Genomic DNA, 20136 nt, shown 5'->3' on the forward strand with positions numbered 1-20136 from the left:
TGGCATTTTTTAGCTTCACTGCCAGTATCAATCTAAATAACGCAGAAATAATCAATGCAACATTAACTGAGAAGGTGTGAGTAAATCAATGGCCTCCCTAAGGAATTTTAGAATTGGTCTTCACATCTGATGAGCATTCGCACAGACCATTCAGTTATTATAAAAATACACCACATGAACTAGCTCTGGGGCTGGGTGAAAGCTTAGAAGCGACACATTTTTAATAGACTGAAGACCCCTGGCTAATAGCAATGCGGGCATATTGACTATCTGTGATGAAACACTACGTATAATTTAGAAAGAGCTGCTTGAATAACCATGTTGTAGAATATTCAGGGCTGTTAAAACTGATGATGTAGATCTACATTTGTTGAGATGGAAAGATGCCTACAATATTGCTAAGTCGAAGGAAGCAGACTACAGAACAGCATGATTATGTAAAATTGTTGCATATTTATACTGATATCTATTTACAGATCTGTGAATATTCTCTGAAATGTTAATAATAGTTATCTCTGGGTGATAAAACCGTGGGGTAGTTTTTTCTTTACTTTTATAGTTTTTTGTGTTGCTTGAATTTTAACAGTAAGCAGTTATTTTTACAATTATTGAAAGAAAACAATACAGATTGAAAAAATTTGTTGAAAATAAAAAAGCCTCATTTAAAAAACCTTCAAATTTCCTAAAAGATGCTTACTATAAAACAAAAACAGGGGCCGGGTGTGATGGCTCACGCCTATAATCCCAGCACTTTGGGAGGCCGAGGCGGGCGGATCACGAGGTCAGATTGAGACCATCCTGGCTAACACAGTGAAACCCCATCTCTACTAAAAATACAAAAAATTAGCCGGGCGTGGTGTTGGGCACCTGTAGTCCCAGCTTCTTGGGAGGCTGAGGCAGGAGAATGGCGTGAACCCAGGAGGCGGAGCTTGTAGTAAGCTGAGATCGTGCCACTGGACTCCAGCCTGGGTGACAGAGCAAGACTCCATCTCAAAAAACAAACAAACAAACAAACAAACAAACAACAATAACAACAAAAACAACTCTTGTATGAGCAAATTAAAAAACCTTTCACCTGCCTGCATAACTGAACCACGTAACTGACTATGTGCTGAATATGGTTAGCAGTGAAAGGGAAGAAAGGGACACCATTTGAGGAGAGGCACAGGGGAACTCAAGCTTTCCTGACCTAGTGTGCATAATATGCACACTTTTTAAGTGCCTGAAGTATGAAGTATCACTTCAAATATTATTTTAACCCAAGCTTTGATGGTAATTTATTTACAGGTACATTATTTTTCTAAGTTCATAGCCTAAAGCACAAAAGAAAATATCCCGTGACTGATAGCAAAGAAATGATGACTTCATTCCCCATGGCAGTTTCTGTTGCAAAGAAAAGAAACATACGCTGTTGATCACAGTACAACTCACATTTTATTCCATTGTGATTGGTATACATGTAAGATTGAGACAGCAAGAGACTAAAAATCAGTGCAGAACTTCTCTGAACTAAAGGGCCGTGAAAGGCATGATTGGTTTTGGCACACAGAGTGGATAACCATACATTGACTGGAATGAGGTGGTCAGGAAAATAAAATGCACAAATCTAACACCATGTTGAAATCATGTCTGAGTTCTGGAGAATGTTAAAGAGTAAATAATTACAAAGACTTACATGCAACTCTTTACCTTACATTATTCATCTACAGACTATTTTTCTCCCTTAGAGATGAGGAGATGGCCTTAGTAATCTGTTCACAGTAGCTGCAAAGACCAATCAATGCACATTAGAAAGATCTGCCTGATTTCTATAGCAATTCATTATAGCTGAAGAAATAATGCTAAATAATGTATTTTCTCTTTATCATCCTTTAACTAAATTGAATCACATCACCCAAGTAATTCTGACTTAACTTTTACTTAGTTAAATATAATTTCTCATGTCTTTTAATGTCAAAAAGCAGTTTCTGTTAGTTTATCCATTGGTGTATATCACAATGGATGTGAGGAAAACTTATGTGATAGTATCTTTCCTTTTCAAAAATAACATTATGCTAATGAGAACATTAAAGAAGTAACACTATGTTGCAAGTAATTTAGGTTTTCACATCATCAATCACATAGGGAGTCCAAAGAAGCCAGCCTAGCGGGTAATGTAGCAGAGCAGAATGCAATGCAGAAGAGGCACACAGAGTCTAAGTGATTTCTCCAGACAAAGAGAAGGAAAGACAGACAGAAGCAAAAGAAAGGAAAAGTGAAAAACAGTCTTCTGCAGAACAAATTGTTACAAAGAAAAATCCATTTGCTTGCAATTGATTAAACATAATAGAGAAGAGTTCTTTGATTTGGGATGGCAGAAGTAAAGATATTAAAAATTATATGCTGGTAAGCCTAAACTGGCTGACTGGGCCATATTTCCTGTGGTTGTGTTTGAGATGTTGAGCTCTCACAGGGAGAATTTTTGCTTTTGCCAAGGAAGGGCCAGATTTAACCCAAAAGGGCAACCTTGACTGCTGAGAACATTTTTTCTTTGTTAACTTGGGCATGTGGCTAACATTCATTCTCTCCCTGGTAAAAAGATATTATTCATCTCTCATGAGATGGTTCAAAACATGACAGTGACCAAGACGTGGATTATTCACAGGATGCACATAATTGGCTATCTGCATATGGCATGAATTAAAAAGTTAAGCAACAAGGAAGAGAAGGAGGAGAAAAAACTTTTACAAATTTCTGGCATAAAATCATCAAATAAAAGAGAAAGATAGTGGTTAAGGATGTTTTCATTTTCTCAGAGGTTTCTCACTTCCATCTGCTACAGGGGAAATGAAATGAATGAAAGTAATTCTCTTTAGGTCACCAACATAAGGAATCTTTGACTGCAAACATAGAGGTGAGCAGAGCAAGACTTGAAGTGATATTTCTTAATCTCTTTGACTCTTAATCTTAAACAACAAGCCACAGGCAATACAGGAAAGGTGGAGATGACTAGGAAGTGTGATAACGTGCCTGGATCAGTTACCATTCCTTGGAAAGTACCGTTTCCCCTGCCTGTTAATAGGCTGATTCCTGCAGGTTTGAGTAAAGGAATCATCTCTTCCTTCAGTGCTGCATTGTTCTTCATAAGAGACCTGTGTCAGTTGAAAGTTGTGTAATTTAAAGGCTAGAGAAGAAATTTAAATTGGATTCCACGTAAATATTCACGGATATTTCAAAGTAGAATTGTCCACTGTCTGGGGTTGGTTTCAAGCATCAAGGTGATCGCTTCCTGAACACGTTCATTGACCATGAGGAGCTGTTTACTCTGGCTCATATTGGACTACCAGTAATCATTTTCAGACATGATGTCTCTTTTGAAAGAAATGACTTTGCTGGACCAGGATAACTGCAAGGGGTAGAAGACTGGAAACAGGGTGAGTCAGGGTAGGTGGAAACGGAAATGAGTTAAAGGGGAAAAAAAAAAAAAAAAAAGAGTTCCTCCAAGGTCATATATGGTCAGTAATGAAGCAAAAATTCAGAGTATGTGACTTGAAGACTTTCTAAGACATTGTTCCCATGGGATGTTTCCAAGCTTCTTGATCTTTAATCTCTTAGCAATTTTCTGATACTGGATTTACCTTCCTAGGTGTGGTGCCCTACTTCTGGAATTTAGATCTCAGGGGCAAACCCTGCCAGGATGTGCCTCTGTGTAGTTAACACTGCCCCAGACAGCAGCGCTGATTTCAGTCACAGTTCTGCTGAGGAGCCTGTCTGCCCCTGGCAGGGGTGAGGGGAGGGTTGTTGGTGGCAGATGTAGTCAGAGGCAGAGGAGAACAATGGCAGACAGGGTGGACCTGCAGGAAGGTAGCCAGAAGGAAAGACCTTGGGTTTTACCCAAGGTCAAGGTGGCTGTGATAGAAGAGCGAAAGGCAAAAGTAACTAACTGAAATTCAGAAGTAAAAGAGAAAGGAGGAGGATCCCTGGACAAGGGAATTTCACAGGAACCAAACATGATTCATGATATAGAGGGAAAAAAAAACCAAAACAAACAAGCTTATCTGACTGATCAAGAAGACATTCTTCAGAATATACTGACAACTAAATAATTTTCACACCAATAATACAAACACTAAATGAGTGTTTCCTTACTATGATTAATCACATTTTGATAATTCATTAGCTCTATATCTTCTAGGTTGCTTAATTCATGTAGCAAATCCACAGCTTAGGTACCACCGCGAGGGGAGGGAGGGTGGGGGTGCTGAATGAAGCAATTCAATTTAGAATCAAATTTTGTAAACAAGAGTTAGTAGCACAGTGGCACAGTAGATTGTCAAGAAAAACAACAGGAGTGGGCACAGAGTCATTGGCCTTGCCTGTGCGGTCTTGCCGCCTACCAGGGAGGACTCTGAAGCTCAGGAGTCTACCTTCTTGTTAATTAAAACTGAGCAGCAGGTGAGCAGCCCGTCCACCTTTTCCAGTTCAGACATGCTCACAGGGATCAGCATATGGTCCTTCAGTTTCTCATAAACCTACAGTGGGAATCAAGGAAAAGGAAGAAAAAGAAGGATTATGTTTCTGCCTGTTTTACCATCCTCAGAAGTGGAGAATCAATTTGATTTGTGCATCTAGGCTTTTCATTCATTTAATCCCAAGACACACATGCAGTCTCAACCACACACATGCCCACAGTCATCCCCACAGAGCTGGTGGGAACTGGTTAACCACTAGCTCTGTGCTTTAACCTCAAGGCCAAAGATGTGTCAGAAATGTGGTTTTGCTAGAGATGCCTTTACTCTGCCATTGTCATTGCTAGATTAAGTGGTATGTGGAAGTTGGTGGCCATGTGTCAGTCTGAATATTACTCTTTCCTCACACTTTATTTTTATTTATTTACATATTTTTGGAGACAGGGTCTTGCTCTGTCATCCAGGTTGGTGTATAGTGGCATGACCATGGCTCACTGCAGCCTCAACTTCCCAGGCTCAAATGATCCTCCCCCTCAGCCTCCAAAGTACCTGGGACAAACAACAGACACACACCACTACGCCTGGCTAATTTTTATTTTTTATTTTCTGTGGAGACCGGATCTCACTATATTGCCAGGGCTGGTCTTGACTTCCTGGGTTCAAGTGATCATCCTGCCTTGGCCTCCCAAAGTGTTGGTATTACAGGCATAAGCCACCACGCTAGGCCTTCTCTTCACACTTTAAAACCCTCTCAACTATACTTTTGGTTTATTTTCTTACCAACACCACTGGAGAAATTTGACAAGATATAACTTAAGTATTTCAGGTTAAATTGCTTTTAAATTACAGGTGTAAATTTTATTAGCATCTTTTGACACTAATAGAAAGCATAAGTCAGAACTTCAATTAACAGTTAATAGATTTTTCTGTGATGATCAAATAAAGCATATTTTTAAAAACAAAGAGACTTGAAAGTGTACTGCCTAATAATAGTCTACTGTGCTTCTTTAGGAAGCACTGTGTTTCTTAAAATTCAGCACAGTGGTTAATTAAGAGTGTTGGAGCCAGAGTAGGGTACCAAACCCAGTTCCATCAACCTACTACTTAAAGAATTATTTCAGTGAAGTGACATTCCCTCTGAGCCTGGTTTACTTCTCTGTAATACTGGAATAGTAATGTTGCCCCATAGGGCTGTTACAAGGACTGAATAAGATAATACACCTGGGATGCCTGGCACCCTGCCTGGCACTGGGGAAGCCCTCAGTAAACAGGGATATTATTAATACTATTGTCATTTTTGAGAGACACACGGCTGAATCAGGGGGACAGTGAATAATCATCTGGTAGGTCAGATGATCAGTGTGGCTAAAGAGGGATGAATGATTCAGACCTGTATTTCTCAAAGTGAGTTCTGTGACTGGGTGCTTGTTGATATTGCAGATTCTAGGGTCGGGGTCCAGGAACTTGCAATTTTAGCAACCCTGATGTGCATTAAAGTATGAGATCCATTACTCTTCTAAGAGCTGGGTAAGCCCCAGTCCTGGGTCAGGAGTCCTCTATTTTCCTCAGGGTCACATTTTCAGCCATGGAAATAGAAAAAAGTATCTATGTATTCCCCCCACCCTTTTCTTTTTATCTGCTCAGAAAGAGGCTGTGATTAGAGAGTGAGTCTAGTAATTATATAGTATTGCATATTTAAAAGGTACTATAAAATATTTTCTAATATTTGCAAAGCTTAAGACCAAAAAAAGATCAATGATTACTAAAAGCTCTTCTGAAATGCATAGTATAAATATCTTGTTCTTCTGGGCAGAGATGAGATGCTGAGTGCCTAGAAGATATGGATACTTGAAGAATCTATGGACGAGCACTGTTATGTTTGCTTGGTAGGGTAAAATTGAAATTACTAAAGTATATAGATGAGACTGTCAGAGTATGCTGAAAAACAAGGGAGATTTTCTTAGACCAGGAAAAGCATTTCAGATCCAGAGACAGCTCCCTTATTGGAACACAAACGCAGAGACTCCTGGAGGGACCAGTTGGCTGATTTCAAGTGTACCATATTTCTTCCTGCTCTATCTTTTCAATGAAGAGCTTTTTGCTGCCTAACATGGGCAGTTTCTTCTTTCTGTAGCCCTGACAATGAACACCCACCACTCTGGGTCATTCATACTCCTCTACCTAAAGAAACAAATGGCCAGGCATGGTGGCTCATGCCTGTGCACTTTGGGAGGCTGAGGTGGGAGGATCCTTTGAGCCCAGGAGTTCGAGACTAGCTCAGGCAACACAGGGAGACCCCGTCTCTACAAAAAATAAAATTAGCCAGGTGTAATGGCGCATGCTTGTAGTCCCAGGTACTTGGGAGGCTGAGTTAGGAGGATTGCTTCAGCCCAGGAATTTGAGGCTGCAGTGAGCCATGATTATGCCACTGCACTCTAGCCTGGGCAGCAGATCAAGATCCCATCTCAAAAAAAAAAAAAAAAAGACTGGGCATGGTGGCTCATGCCTGTCAGCCTATCATCCCAGCACTTTGGGAGGCCGAGGCAGGCAGACTGCTTGAGCTCACGAATTTGATACCAGCCTGGGCAATATAACGAAACCCCATCTCTATTAAAAATACAAAAATTAGCCAGGTGTGGTGGTGTATGCATGTAGTCCCAGCTACTCAGGAGGCTGAGGTGGGAGGATCTCTTGAGCCTGGGAGGTGGGGTTGCAGAGAGCCAAGATCGTGCTACGCACTCCAGCCTGGGTAATAGAGTGAGACCCTATCTCCAAAACAAAAAAAAAAAAAAAAGAAAGAAAAAGAAAAGAAACAAATGGCCCTTTTCTGAGGGGCAGCTCAGCAGCTCTGTCAGAAAACAATGATACCGCTGACCATCTAATTGTAGGTCTTTATGCTTAATAAGTATCTGAGGGTGGGAAAGTACATTTAATCAGAGCTGGGGCATAGACTTGGGTGAGTACTTATTTGAAAATCTGAGTATTATTTGAAAAGCTTTGACTATCCGGCATGATCATCTCAATTACTATGCATACATTAGTGAGCAATGGCATGAATGAGAAAAGTGACACACATTTTCCTTGTGCCCTAAATTGTATTATCCTTCCTTTTCTTAATGGTTTGGTATGTATAGAGGAAAAGGAGGCTCCTATTGGTCACTCCATTATGAAAAAATCCCCAGGGAGGCCGACCCAGCTGCAGTGGCCAGAAGGGATATTTTTTTACCTTTGCACTTTCTGGATACTCTTCCGGGGTTCGGTGCAGCAATACGTGCCCTTTGTTGGGGATATTTAGATATACACAGTTTGCTGCTATGTCATCAGGCACAGTGAGTTTGTCGTAGCGGTGGTCACTCATCTGTTGCATGATCTATAAAGAGAAACAAAGCAGGCCTAAGCAGAGTATCTCCCCACACTTTCAAACAGAAGGAAGGCAGTGTGGTAGGATACAAGCTTGTAACTGACACTTTAGGCTGTTCCTCTGTTCAAATTCCCATCTATTACCTCCAGTCACTTAGAACCAGACAAGGAAAACTTGATTAAGCTATGAGTCTTTGGAAGAATTGCAAGGGTTTTTGTTGTTCTTTAAAAGTATGTGTTTGTCTCTCTTTTCTTTTAAGGTTTTAAAACTGTCTATTATTTTTCTAGTCTTTGTTCAGAAGACCTATCAGTAAGATAAAAATGGCACATGTAAGGCCCAGCAGGGGTTTTGCTATCTTTGGCTGAGTAAGCAGGGCTGCCTCCTCTATAGGAAAGAAGGGCCATACCAGTAATCAGAATAGTCAATAATGTGAATCTGATTTAGCAGTAACACCACATGTGTGCACACGCACGTACACACACACACACACACACACACACGCTTTGCTCTTCATATATTTTTAAACTGAATTCACCTGTTCATTGGCAAGTGATGGCCTTAATACAGTGAGCATAAAAGCCACCTGGGGAGAATGAGAAAATCATATTTCCAGGCCTCACCCTTAGGGAATGCTGGTTTGGCAGATTTTGGGTGAGGCATAGGAATTTTGCATTTTGAAAGCCCTACAGATAATTTTGAGGCAGAGGGTCCCTGGACCACAACTGGAAAGAAAAAAAAAAAAAAACCTTCTTGGCAGGTCCGTTCTTCAAATGATGAACTTATTAGTATCTTAGCATAAAATAACTTTAAAAACAACACAAAAATGAACTCTGCACAAAATTTAAAATATTGATACCTCATCCTTACCTCCTCAACATAATCAAAGCTCTCAAAAAACAACACTCCTCCCCCTAACAACAAGAATATCCAAATTTTAAAAACCCACAAAAACAAATATTATTTTGGGTTTAGTCATGTAGACTCTTTCTACTCTTTATCAAGATCCATACAGTTTTAAGGAATCTGCTGAAATGTCATGCTAGGAAGGTATAACATGATCTTTTCCACAATCTGGTTCTAATCTACCTTTATGGTCCCATCTACTTTTACTTTTCAGTGTTTGTATGGAAATGTGCTTCATATTACTAGGTAGACATGCCCACTCAGTCATGGGTGCACTGGATAGTAAGATTTATGGTATGAAGAGCAGAAGAGAGACAGCATACTTCCTGCAGAAAATTCATTCCTAAGAGCGGCACACAGTAAGCCCTTCCTGACTCACCAGTCAGGTAAATCATTCACTTCTAGTGTGGAATATGTCAAGGATGGAGAAAGGCCAAGAGCAATCCCATAATGGAATACCCTTCACATGGAAGGTGACATCAAGAATGGGGATGAGCTGGCCGGGCGCAGTGGCTCAAGCCTGTAATCCCAGCACTTTGGGAGGCCGAGACGGGCGGATCACAAGGTCAGGAGATCGAGACCATCCTGGCTAACCCGGTGAAACCCCGTCTCTACTAAAAAATACAAAAAACTAGCCGGGCGAGGTGGCGGGCGCCTGTAGTCCCAGCTACTCTGGAGGCTGAGGCAGGAGAATGGCGTGAACCCGGGAGGCGGAGCTTGCAGTGAGCTGAGATCCGGCCACTGCACTCCAGCCTGGGCGACAGAGCGAGACTCCGTTTCAAAAAAAAAAAAAAAAAAAAAAAAAAAAGAATGGGGATGAGCTTAAGCATTGTATGAAAGGCTGAGACATACAAATGAACAGGACCCAGACCCAGTTTTCCAAGAGATTACAGTTTAGTGGAGGAAACTGACAGAAAAATAGATAATTATATAACAATAAGAACTAGCAGGGCACCACGCCACACATTTTACATTTATTATCTAATCTCAAAATTCTCATTTTACAGATGAAGAAACTGCACTGAGAGAGGTCAAATAACTTGCTCAAGGTCATACAGGTAGATTCAAACCCAGATCTGTGCAACTCAAAACGTTTCTTAATCATCTCACTTTGCTCTTTCTCAACTTCTGTAGCAGCAAACTATCTCCTACAAACTACATAACACCTACGTTTTCACATTCACTTGGTACTTATTATTTACTCTCTGGCAGTACCATTAATTCTTTTCTTATATGTAATCCTATTATGACTTGCTACAGTCTGGTATAGGTAAAGGACTTAACTGGACACCTCTCTTGCACTTTTGAATTTAAATTGTTCTTGAAGGGATAGGCCCATAGAGGGGATCACCTATGGAGTGGGTCTTTCTTTACAGCCCTGATTAGAAACCTTAGATCTAATCCAACATGTGGGCAATTAAGAAGTTAAAGACACTCCTAAAGATTAACTTTTCTAAGAAAATTAACAACATATTCAATTTAGCCCTCTTTATAAAATGGATATGCCCAGAAATAATATGAAGAAGCTTGAGAGAGAGAGAGAGAAAAAAAAAAAACAGACCCAAGTAGCTCCTTTGTTATGAATTGTAATTTAGTTCTTCTTATGCAGATTTTCTTTTTGGTTGCTTCCAAAACACAGCAATAGCAGCTTCCATTTATTATTGTGTGCAAGGGAACAGATGAAGACTGCCTGAGCCCAGGAGTTTGAGACCAGCCTGGGCAACATGGCGAAACCCTGTCTCTACAAAAAAATTAGCAGTGTGTGGTGGCACACACCTGTAGTCCCACCTCCTCAGGAGGCTGAGGTGGGAAGATCATAGAGGTGGCAGTAAGCCGAGTTAGTGCCACTGCACTCCAGCCTGAGCCACAGATAATCTGTCTTGGAGTCTAATCCTTAGTCTTAAAAACCACAAAAGATTAGACCCACCATATTCGCACAATTACTTCTTCAGCTTCCTTCTTTCTAAGGCCTACATTAACACACAATCTAGTAGTGTTGCAGGCTTAGCATCCCTTCTACCTAGATCCCCTAGAGAGATAATTGCTATAAAGTTCCCAAACTTTTCGGAATAAGGACAAATTTTACTGTGAGTTTTTGTGCAGTTTCTCTCTCTTCAACCAGACTGCTACCTCCTTGAATGCAGGTCCAGGCATAATGAGGTGGACAGAGCATGGGCTTTAGAGTCAGAAAGGTCTGGGTGTGAAGGCTTGCTCAGCCGCACACTAATTGTGTGACTTTGGGAAAGTCACATATGCCCTGTGAGCCTCAATTCTCTCAGCAGTAAAATGGGATGGGAATGCTATACCTATCCTCCACAGGGTAACCCTGAGGATTATTAAAAAAAAAAAATCCAAAACAGATAATGTACATAAAATGCTTACCACAAGCTTCTAGCAGAAATTAAATGTGTAATAAAAGTCAGTTCACGTCCCTCTTTGTTTCTTGCAAGTCACTTGACATATAGCAGGTGACCAAAATATGTTTGCACTAACTAGTTCATTTCTTCATTCCTTTCACCTTTTTAAAAGCTATGGAGAACCTCAGGAGGGCACTGTGATTAACTATGTGGTCAATCACATGGGTAAACAATTGAATTCCCTCAGAGAAACAAGGTATGGTCTATGTCCAGAAATAGAAATACAATTCATTATTTTTAATGTGAAAAAACATGGCTAAAATCAATGAGGCCAAGGTTTGTCTGTTTTTCAAAGCCATACAGAAGGGCACTATACTCTGTGGTCCTAACTAAAATGACTCTGGATGACAAAGTAAGACAACAGAGGGGTGGACCTGGAATTACCTACAGAGTATGTGGCACCTAAGGGCATTCACAGAAAGAAAGAAAATAAAAACTTTTGTGTATATCAAATTGAACACATAGGCCTCTGTCAGGCTGTGACCCCAATTGAGTAAAATAGTCCAGAAACCCAATGGGCAGACTGACTTCTTCACAGTAGAGTAGGGCTGCCTCGATATGCAAGGTGGCAGTTAGGATTTGTGAGACTTCTAGACAATAGCTTTTGGTCAGTCTCACAAACATTGCAGGGAATGGGGTTCCACTATGTCTAAATGTCTGCTTATTATGTGCTGTTGAGGGTGGACCAAGATGGCCAGTCTGCTGATGTTTGTAGTCAGAACAGGACAGTCATCCTGTCACACAAATTGGACCTAGTTTACCCGAGAAGTTCAGAATTTCTTCCAGACCACTGGGGAGGCAGTTCTCTGAGCCAGAGGTTTACTAAGTAGGACCCCAGTGGTTTGAGGACCTCAGAGAGATCCTTACAACATGTATGCACAACCACTGCTAACTGGTCAACCTAGACACAAACAAAACAAAATCTAGAAAATCTGTTATTCCCATTGACTTACTTTTCTAAGCAAATGGGAGAACTGTGTGTAGCATATTGTGGCCCACACACACCATTCATAATCACCAGATAACTGCCGGTTGGTTTTCCATTTTAATTCGTGGTCTGCGATGCTTCATTGTACTCTTTATCTACAGATAAATAAATCACCCATGTCTCTTAGTACCAGATGAGTTGAAAGAGAAAGAAGCACGGCAAGACTACATCTCCTAGGCCTGACTTTATTCACTGGATCTAGCGGTCTGGGCAAATCCCCCCACCTCTCAGCATGACTCATGCATGTCCGGTGGTGACTACAAAGCAGAACTATGGAATGTCATACATTCCAGAGGAAGTGTTCTCAGGGATTGTTATCAGTGCTGACTTCTTGTTTACCAGTGAGGAAACAAACTAAAATCTCCAAGGTTGTGCCCATCTCAGAAAGTACCACGTGTCACTGGAGCGACAGGGCCTGTCCAGTTGACTTCAGCTGTTTCCATGCTCTGCCCTATCCCCCAACCTCACGTCCTTGAGTGAACAATCCTCTCCCCTACTTGGTTCCTATTTGAATTCTTCTTCAGTTACTGGCATGTATTTGAAATTCTAATCACTGTTTTGTTTCACTCTGTAATGCTTCTTCCTTTTCTGAGCCTTATTTTTATCATTTAAAGGTTCTGGTGGGGACATTCCTATACTTACTAACATAAAGGCCAGTACCTACTTTAGAATTATTTGGGACAGTTTCAATTTTTCATTACTGGGAGAAAAGGAATTATAATATCTTTAGTGGGGAAATAATTTAATGCTGAGAATATATGAAGTAATTTACTGGTAAATTCCACTGAGAGTTACTCTTAAATGTCTTAACAAAACCAACAAAGCCACCTTAGGAGAAGCTTTTCTATTAATTTATCAAGACTCCACGGTTATCATTTTAAGACAGATTTAAGAATATGCCCAAAAAATGACTTTTAATAATGAACAGGCCCCATTTGGAGCAGTGAGTGGTTCTGCTTAACTGAAAACAATTACAAAAGGTATGTCAGGCATAGCCTTTCTAAATGAAAGGGATTTATGAAGTGGTAACAGTAGATAACAAGAAATATGCTTTTCCCCCTTGAAAAAGCTAAAGGTGCTTATTATAAACACAAAGAGATTTTGTCTTTTGGGACAACGAAAAGGTTTCTCCTTTCCTGTTGGAGTAATTATTTTCCTTTCTCTTGTATGTTGTTATTGTCTGAATAAGCTTACCATTTATTTGTAGCTGGATTCAGGAGACACATGTATGTACACAAGGCAGGGTGCTGGCCATTCAGCAGGGAACATGCAGAGAAAGATGCAGGAAGGCTGTGTTGCTTTCGAACATCTTTCCCTTCTTACACCCTAATGGGCACCGTGAGGATGCATTCACGCATCCCGCCTGGTAGGGCATCACCTCAAAGAGCTTGGGCTCCTGAGGACTGAGCAACAGTGTGGCCGAGGAACAGGTTCTGTTCGCCCTTTGTGGATGCACAGAGGCTTTGTTAAAAGATGAGCACCATTTCAACTATCCCAAGAATGCAGCTGTTGAGCTGTTTAGTTCTGTGTTCCAACATTTTTTCCTAAAAAAGCATGAAGGAGGTGGTACTGCTCCAGTGCTGTATGTAGTGTTTTTCCAACCCCAGGGACTGTACTTCCTGCTTCTCACTGTGCCTCAAGCCCGAATGGAAAGGAGACACACCTAAACCCTCCACACATCAGTCACCACAAATTCCTTTCCCTAAGAGCAGATTACTCGATATCCTGAGAGGCCCCAGACTCAACTCTGAATGATACAAATGAGTTCTACAGGATTTGGGGGAAAGAGCTCAGAAGTCAAGTTGCTGTTCCAAATGCCCTTTCTGAATTTTGCCAAAGGAATGATTCCACTTTATGTAAACTAGTGTGAGCGATTATTATTGGGATTGGCTCAATTAGTGGTCAGCTCTGTTCAACAATCTTTTATGGTACGCCCTCTTCGGGCTCGGCACAATGGCAGTGTGAGGTGGGAAAGGGAAAGAGGTGCCTTCAGGAGATGAAAATCTATCATTTAAGGCAGGATAAGCACATGAAGAGTTTGCTAGCAGTAAAAAGAGAGTCAACCTCACTTTTATCATTGGCAACTCCTTAATGAAGAAGGCACACAGCTGTAGAGAGGAAATGGCTCTAAGAATCATCGTGGCCACGCTGTCATGGTCTGTTACACAGCTGCCGGTTGGAGGAATTGGCCTTGCTCCCCAGGGTGGAGCTGTCACAAAATAGAGTGGGAACTGTCTGGCTTTCAGCCCAAGAGAATCTGCATGGCAAGTTGCATTAACAACCAGGCATTTCCGGCAGTTCCCAACATTTCTGGGAATTTTCTCATCCAAAGGACTGAAAGCCCACTCCATTCTCTTGCTTCTTACTCATGCTTTCTTTGTATTACAGTAATTATGTTTTAAAAAATCCTGGGCTATGTTGTTTCGTGGAACAATTTAGAACTTATTGGTCAAACTCTGAAGCAAATGTATATAAAAGGTAGTTAGAGATGTTTAGGGAATATTCAAAGCACAGTTTTGGGTCACTCATAATTGATCTTTCATATATATATATACATATATACATATATATATATATATAAATACATAATGTACCCATCTTAACATATCAAAGCTAAACCAATATTAAAAACAACTGACTATAGACTCTATTGATACAATATATGATGCCCAAGTACACTTTTTATTGCTACTGCATATCTAAAATCATTCATTTATTTATCTATCCATCAAGAGTGTATTGAGAGCCTGACAACATACCAGCATCAAGCCCTGGAGGTCTTTTTAAGGCTGAGCCAATATAGCTATGGATACCATTCTAAAACTGATAGCATATTTTCATGTTTTATAGTCTTTCCACAGACTAGTTCAAAATGAACACTGCCTGAGAAGGGCTTTAAGATGACTGACTAGAGGCACTGGACACCTGTTTCCCCAGCAAAGAAGAGCCAAAATAGCAAGTAGATAATCATACTTTGAATAGACATCTGAGAGAGAATGCTGGAATTCAGCAGAGAAGTGACAGAAAACACCTGAGATACTGAAAGAGAGGGAGGCAAGGTAGACAGCCTGGCTGGAATCAGCTGGAAGTCCAGAGAGGGTCCCTAGTGAGAGGAAAGAGTAAGTGAGAGATTCCCAGTGTTCTATGTTCCCACACTGACTCCCAAAATCCTTGTCATGAGAGTCTCTCAAACCCCAAGGACCCTGAAACTGGTATTCCCGGTGTCCGTGTGGCAGCATTGCTCCAGAGAGGGAGCCCACTTGGGTCCCATGTACCCACTTAGTCCTGGACAGATAGCCAGCTAGTTAGAGAGCCCATTTCCCACCAGACTGCATTGTGTCCTGGGACCCAGCAACCCTTGTATCTTCACATCTCTGGAGCCCCACTGACAGAGGGCTGCAGGGTGCAATGCAGGTTGGACCCAGTAGAGCGGCAGGGTCTCTAGCACTCTAGCCCACACATTGTCCTGCACACTGGGGACACTGATCCTGGGACAAAGGGAGCTGAAGCACGTTTTTCAGAGCATGAAACCTGACTTCCTGGGGCCACTGTTACTGACAGAAAACCCTGCTCCCATAGTAGAAGGGCTACCTCACACTAGCATGTGTCCTGAGGACAGGCTGCCACCATTGCCATAGCCACCTGAGCATACCATCTGGGGCTTGGGAATTGCTCTGCCTTGTTCACCACAGCCTGGGCCCATGGGCCCCATGGGGGGCCTGAGAAAAGGCTTGCCTAGCCTGGCACCACCCCTGTCCTCCTCCAGTGCCCATGCACATTGCCTGGGGGCCTAGGGATTGCCCCTCCCCATTGGTTGACCCAGGTGCACATGCATGCTATCAGAGGGCCTAACAACAGGTCCAGAAAACCTGCTGCTGAAACCCAAGCATGCTGTCTGGAGCCTGGGGGATTGCCTCACCCTGTCTACCACTGCTAGCATCTGGGCAATCCTCCCAGGACCTGAAGGTCTGCCCAACCTGCCACCACCACCACTGCTGGCAATCTTCTGCATGTACTACCTGGAGGATTGGGGACTGGGCTGCCAAGCCCATTGCAGCCACTGCAATTATAAGTGAGTGCCCATGGGGAGCCTGAGTACTCATCCAGTCATTGGCACACTGCTGCCATAACCAGCACCCAAGCAAGCTGCCTGGAGGCCCACAAATCAGCCCGTCTGGACTTGCTAAAACTGGCGCCCACATATGCCACCCTGGGACCCAAGAACAGGCATGCTTGGTCTGCCGCTGCCAACAGCAGGGCCTGAGGACTGGCCCACCTGACATCCTATCCCCAGGAAAACCTCAGCATAACCTCTACTAACAACTGCAGCCTGCACCACTGAGGAAATCACAGACACCACTGATGGTGTATAGCCAAAGAAATCCTGTGGAGACTACACCACTATATATGCCCAGAATAAAAGCGAAAGTGCCCCAACCAACCAACACCATAGATCTACCTACAGGAAAATGTCTTCCCCTATGAAAGCCAATCTAAAAAATTGGAGGAAGTGACTGTTACACCTGATGCACAGATATCAATGAAAGGACACAGAAATACAAAAAAGCAAGGAAATATGACACTTCCAAAGGAACATAATAATTCTCCAGCAACAGATTCCAATAAAAATTAAATTTATGAAGTGCCTGATAAGGAATTCAAAATAACAACATTAAGGAAGTTCCATGATATACAAGAGAACACAGATAAACAATAAAAAGAAATTTAAAAAACAACTCAGGATATGAATGATAAATTCACCAAGGAGATAGACATATAAAAAAGAACCAGAGAAATCCTGAAACTGAAGAATTCAATGAATGAAATAAAAAATACAATGAGAACTTCAGCAGGATACTAAATCAAGAAGAAGAATTTCAGTACTTTAAAAAGAAAAAAAAAAGAAGAAAGTCAATGTGACCTATGGGATATCATAAAGCAACAAAATATTTGAATTTTGGGTGTTCAAAGGGTGAGAGAAGTTTAATGGCATAGAAAAACAATTTAACAAAATAATATCTTTAAACTTCCTAAGTCTAGAAAGAGTTTTAGAAACAGGAAGTTCAAAGATTCCCAAATAGATACAACCCCAAAAGATCTTTCCCCAGCACATTATAGTGAAACTGTCTGATATAGTTAGTCTTTGTGTCCCCACCCAATTCTCATCGTGAATTATAATCCCCATAATCCCCAGGTGTCAAGGGAGAGACCAGGTGGAAGTAATTGGATCATGGGGATGGTTCCCCCCATGCTGTTCTCATGATGGTGAGTGAGTTCTCATGAGATCTGATGGTTTGATAAGTGTTTGGTAGTTCCTCCTGCATTCATTCTCCTTCCTGCTGCCTTGTGAAGAAGGTGCTGTGCTTCACCTCTGCCTTCCACCGTGATTCTAAGTTTCCTGAGGCCTCCCTACCCTTGCAGAACTGTGAGTCAACTAAATCTCTTTCCTTTATAAATTACCCAGTCTTAGAGAGTTCTTTAAAGCAGTATGAAAACGGACTAATACAGTGCCAAAAGTCAAAGACAAGTAATTCTAAAAACAGCAAGAGAAAAACATCTGATATGGTTTGGCTCTATATCCCCACACAAATCTCATGTTGAATTATAATTCCCAATGTTGGGGGAGGGACCTGGAGGGAGATGATTGGTCATGGGGGCAGATTTCTCCCTTACTGTTCTCATGATAGTGATTTCTCACAAGATCTGATGGTTTAAAAGTGTGTGGCATTCCCCCCTTCACTCTCTTTTCCTCTTCCTCCACCATGTGAAGAAGGTGCTTCCTTACCCTTCCACCATGATTATAAGTTTCCTGAGACCTCCCAGCCATGCCTCTTGTATAACCGACAGAATTGTGAGTCAATTAAACCTCTTTTATTTATAAACTACCTACTCTCAGGTAGGTCTTTATTGCAATGTGAGAATGGCTTACTATAGCATCTAGACACAAAGAAATCCCCATCAGACTAATAGCACATTTCTAATCTGAAACTTTACAGTCCAGAAGAAAATGGGATGATATATTCAAAGTGCTGAAAGAAAAAACCTGTCAATTAAGGGTACTATGTCTAGTAAAATTATCCTTCATAAATGAAGGACAAATTAAGAGTTTCCCAAACAACCAAAAACGGAGGGAATTCATCACCAAGAGACCAGCCCTCCAAGAAATGCTTGAGGAAGTCCTATTCCTGGAAGTGAAAGAACAATACCTTCCATCATGAAAGCACACAAAAGTATAAAACTTACTGGCAGAGCAAACACAGGAATGAGAAAGAGAAAGGATTCAGATGTTACCGCTACAGAAAACCACCAAACCACAATGATAAATAGTAAGAGAGAAAGAAAAGAACAGAGGATATACAAAACATCCAGAAAGCCATTAAATAACAGGAATAAGTCCTCACCTATCAATAATAACCTTGAATGTAAATGGCTTAAATTTTTAACTTAAAGATATAGAATGGCTGAGTGGATTAAAAAACCTGTGACCTATCCAAAGTAATGAGGGTTATTACATTTTTTTTTTAAACCCATGACCTAACTATATGCTGCCTAGTGAAACTCACTTCACCTATAAAAAGACAAATATGGGCTGAAAGTAAAGGGACAGAAAAAATACTCCACACAAACAAACCAAAAGCAAGCAGGAGTAGATATATTTATATCAGATAAGACAGATTTTTAATGCAAAACAATAAAAAGACACAAAGAAGGTTAGTATGTAATGATAAATGGATCAATTCAGCAAGAAGATATAACAGTTCTAAATATATATGCACCTAACACTGAAGCACCGAGATATAAAAAGCAAATGTTGGCTGGGCATGGTGGCTCACATCTGTAATTTCAGCCAGCACCTCAGCCAGGCTGAGGTGGGTGGATCACTTGAGTTCAGTAGTTCAAGACCAGCCTAGGCAACATGGTGAAACCCTGTCTATACAAAAAAATGCAAAAATTAGCTGCATGGTGGCTCATGCCTGTAGTCTCAGTTGCTTGGAAAGCTGAGGTGGGAAGATGGCTTAAGCCTGGGAGGCAGAGGTTGCAGTGAGCCAAGATTATATCACTGTACTCTAGCCTGGGTGATAAAGCGAGACCCTGTCTCAAAAATAACATAACATAACATAACACAACACAACACAACACAATACAATACAATGTCATTAGATCTAAAGGGAGAGAGAGACAGACTCCAATACAATAATAGCTTTGGGACTTCAACACTCCACTCTCAGCAAAAGACAGAAAGTGAACAAAGAAACGTTAGATTTAAACTGCACTTTAGACCAAATGTACCAAACATCTGTGAAACATTTCATCCAACAGCTGCAGAATACACATTCTTCTTATCAGCACATGAGGAACATTCTTCAGGATAGCTATTAGGCCCCAAATAGGTATCAACAAATATTAAAAAATCAAAATCATAGCAATTCTCTTCACAGACCATAATGGAATGAAACAAGAAATCAGCAATAAGAGAAATGTTGAAAACTACAAATACATGGAAATTAAACAACATGCTCCTGAATGAATACAGGGTCAATGAAGAAATTAAGAAAGAAATAAAAAAAATTCCAGAAACAAGTGAAAATGGAAACACAACTTACCAAAAACTATGGGAAACAGAAAAAGCATTGTTACAAGGGAAGTTTATACCAACAAATGCCAACATTAAAAAAGTAGAAAGATTTCAAAAAAAACAACCTAATGTTGCACCTCAAGGAACTAGAAAAGCAAGAACTAAACACAAAACTAGTAAAAGGAAAGAAATAATAAAGATCAAAACAGAATTAAATGAAATAGAGAGTTAAAAAAATAATACAAAGGATCAGTGAAACTAAAAGTTGGGTTTTTTTTTTTGAAAAAATAAAGAAAATTGATAAACTGCTAGACTAACCAAGATGAAAAGAGAGTGGATCCAAATAAGAGGAGGGAATTCTTCCTAACTAATTTTATGAGGCCAGGATTTACCCTGATACCAAAACTAGACAAGGACACAACAAAAAAAGAAAACTACAGGCC

General features: G+C 40.9%; 1 protein-coding gene and 1 long non-coding RNA gene across 9 annotated transcripts in view; one reads left to right on the top strand and one right to left on the bottom strand.

Moving 5' to 3' along the window:
• LOC112619538 overlaps positions 1 to 20136 on the top strand; it is a 124057-nt gene that overhangs the window by 40738 nt on the left and 63183 nt on the right. The gene's annotated exons all lie outside the window — the stretch shown is intronic.
• The window catches only part of DDAH1 (dimethylarginine dimethylaminohydrolase 1), a 254705-nt gene continuing 235984 nt past the window's right edge, over positions 1416 to 20136 (bottom strand). For all 8 annotated transcript variants that reach the window (XM_025377503.1, XM_025377516.1, XM_025377522.1 and 5 more), the window contains 2 exons: positions 7675 to 7818; positions 1416 to 4511 (listed from right to left, as the gene is read on the bottom strand). In XM_025377503.1, the coding sequence (XP_025233288.1) occupies positions 4395 to 4511; positions 7675 to 7818 (261 nt within the window). In that variant the 3' untranslated portion in view covers positions 1416 to 4394. The remainder of the gene's footprint in view (positions 4512 to 7674; positions 7819 to 20136) is intronic.

This window comes from Theropithecus gelada, chromosome 1 (assembly GCF_003255815.1).
Source record: "Theropithecus gelada isolate Dixy chromosome 1, Tgel_1.0, whole genome shotgun sequence".
NCBI lineage: Eukaryota > Metazoa > Chordata > Mammalia > Primates > Cercopithecidae > Theropithecus > Theropithecus gelada.